The sequence below is a fragment of the Alligator sinensis genome, unplaced genomic scaffold, assembly GCF_000455745.1.
Source record: "Alligator sinensis unplaced genomic scaffold, ASM45574v1 scaffold113_1, whole genome shotgun sequence".
Lineage (NCBI taxonomy): Eukaryota > Metazoa > Chordata > Crocodylia > Alligatoridae > Alligator > Alligator sinensis.
Window position 1 is genome coordinate 454,605 of NW_005842918.1, and position 856 is coordinate 455,460.

Here is an 856-nt window from a genome sequence, read left to right on the forward strand (position 1 = left end):
CCGGCCGGGCGGGCGCTGGGGCGGGGCGGGGCGGGTAGGTCCCGATCCGGTCCCGGTTTTGGTCTTTTAGCCCCGGCACTGAATTAGGCGGGGTGGGGGGAGGCAGGGCTCTGGGATGGGTCCGGATCGGGCCCGGTTTTGAATCGCGGCCTTGATCAGCTGGTCCTGGATCGGACTTGGTTCTGGAAACGGATCGGGCCCTACTCCAGTTCGGGGCCAGTTCTGGTCCAGGATTGGGACCCATCCTGGGTCCGGATCGGGCCCGGTTCTGGATCGGAGCCTGTTCTAGATCAGGATCAGGCTGGTTCGGGATCAGGGCGAATTCTGGGTTCACATCGGACCCGGTCCCGGTTCGGGCCCAGTTTTGGATGGGGGCCAGTTCTGGTCCAGGACTGGGACCCACCCTGGATCCAAATCGGACCGACTCCTGGTCTGGATCGGAGCTAGTCCTGGATCCGGATCAGGCTGGTCCTGGATCCGGCACAAGGACCCGGCTCAGTTTTCGTCTGGGATCGGGACCCATCCTGGATGCGGATCGGGTCCGATTCTGGCCCGACCCATCTCCCCCCCACCGCTCCCCTCCAACCCACCAGGTCCTTGGTCCACTTCGAGATCCCGGAGCTGGGCGAAGGCAGCTTCATGGAGGCGCGGGGCCTGCAGCTGCTGTAAGGAGCGGGTGTGCAAGGGTCACGCGCGTGTGCAAAACGTGGGGAGTGTGCATGCAAAAAAGGGGTGTACACGTGCGTGCAAGGGGCTCCCCCGCAGAGAACCCAGGCGTCCGGGCCCAGCCTGCCCCTCTCCGCAGGCTGCTGACGCGCGGGGTCGTGGGGCTGATCGCGGACGATGCCTTCGAGGG

The 856-nt window shown here is 65.9% G+C and overlaps 1 protein-coding gene across 1 annotated transcript in view; it reads left to right on the forward strand.

The window, feature by feature from the left end:
* Positions 1 to 33: 33 nt before the first annotated feature.
* The window catches only part of LOC112548089 (leucine-rich glioma-inactivated protein 1-like), a 5,681-nt gene continuing 4,858 nt past the window's right edge, over positions 34 to 856 (forward strand). Inside the window, exons 1-2 of the mRNA XM_025192379.1 lie at positions 34 to 665; positions 806 to 856. Coding sequence (XP_025048164.1) covers positions 529 to 665; positions 806 to 856 — 188 coding nt within the window. The 5' untranslated portion in view covers positions 34 to 528. The remainder of the gene's footprint in view (positions 666 to 805) is intronic.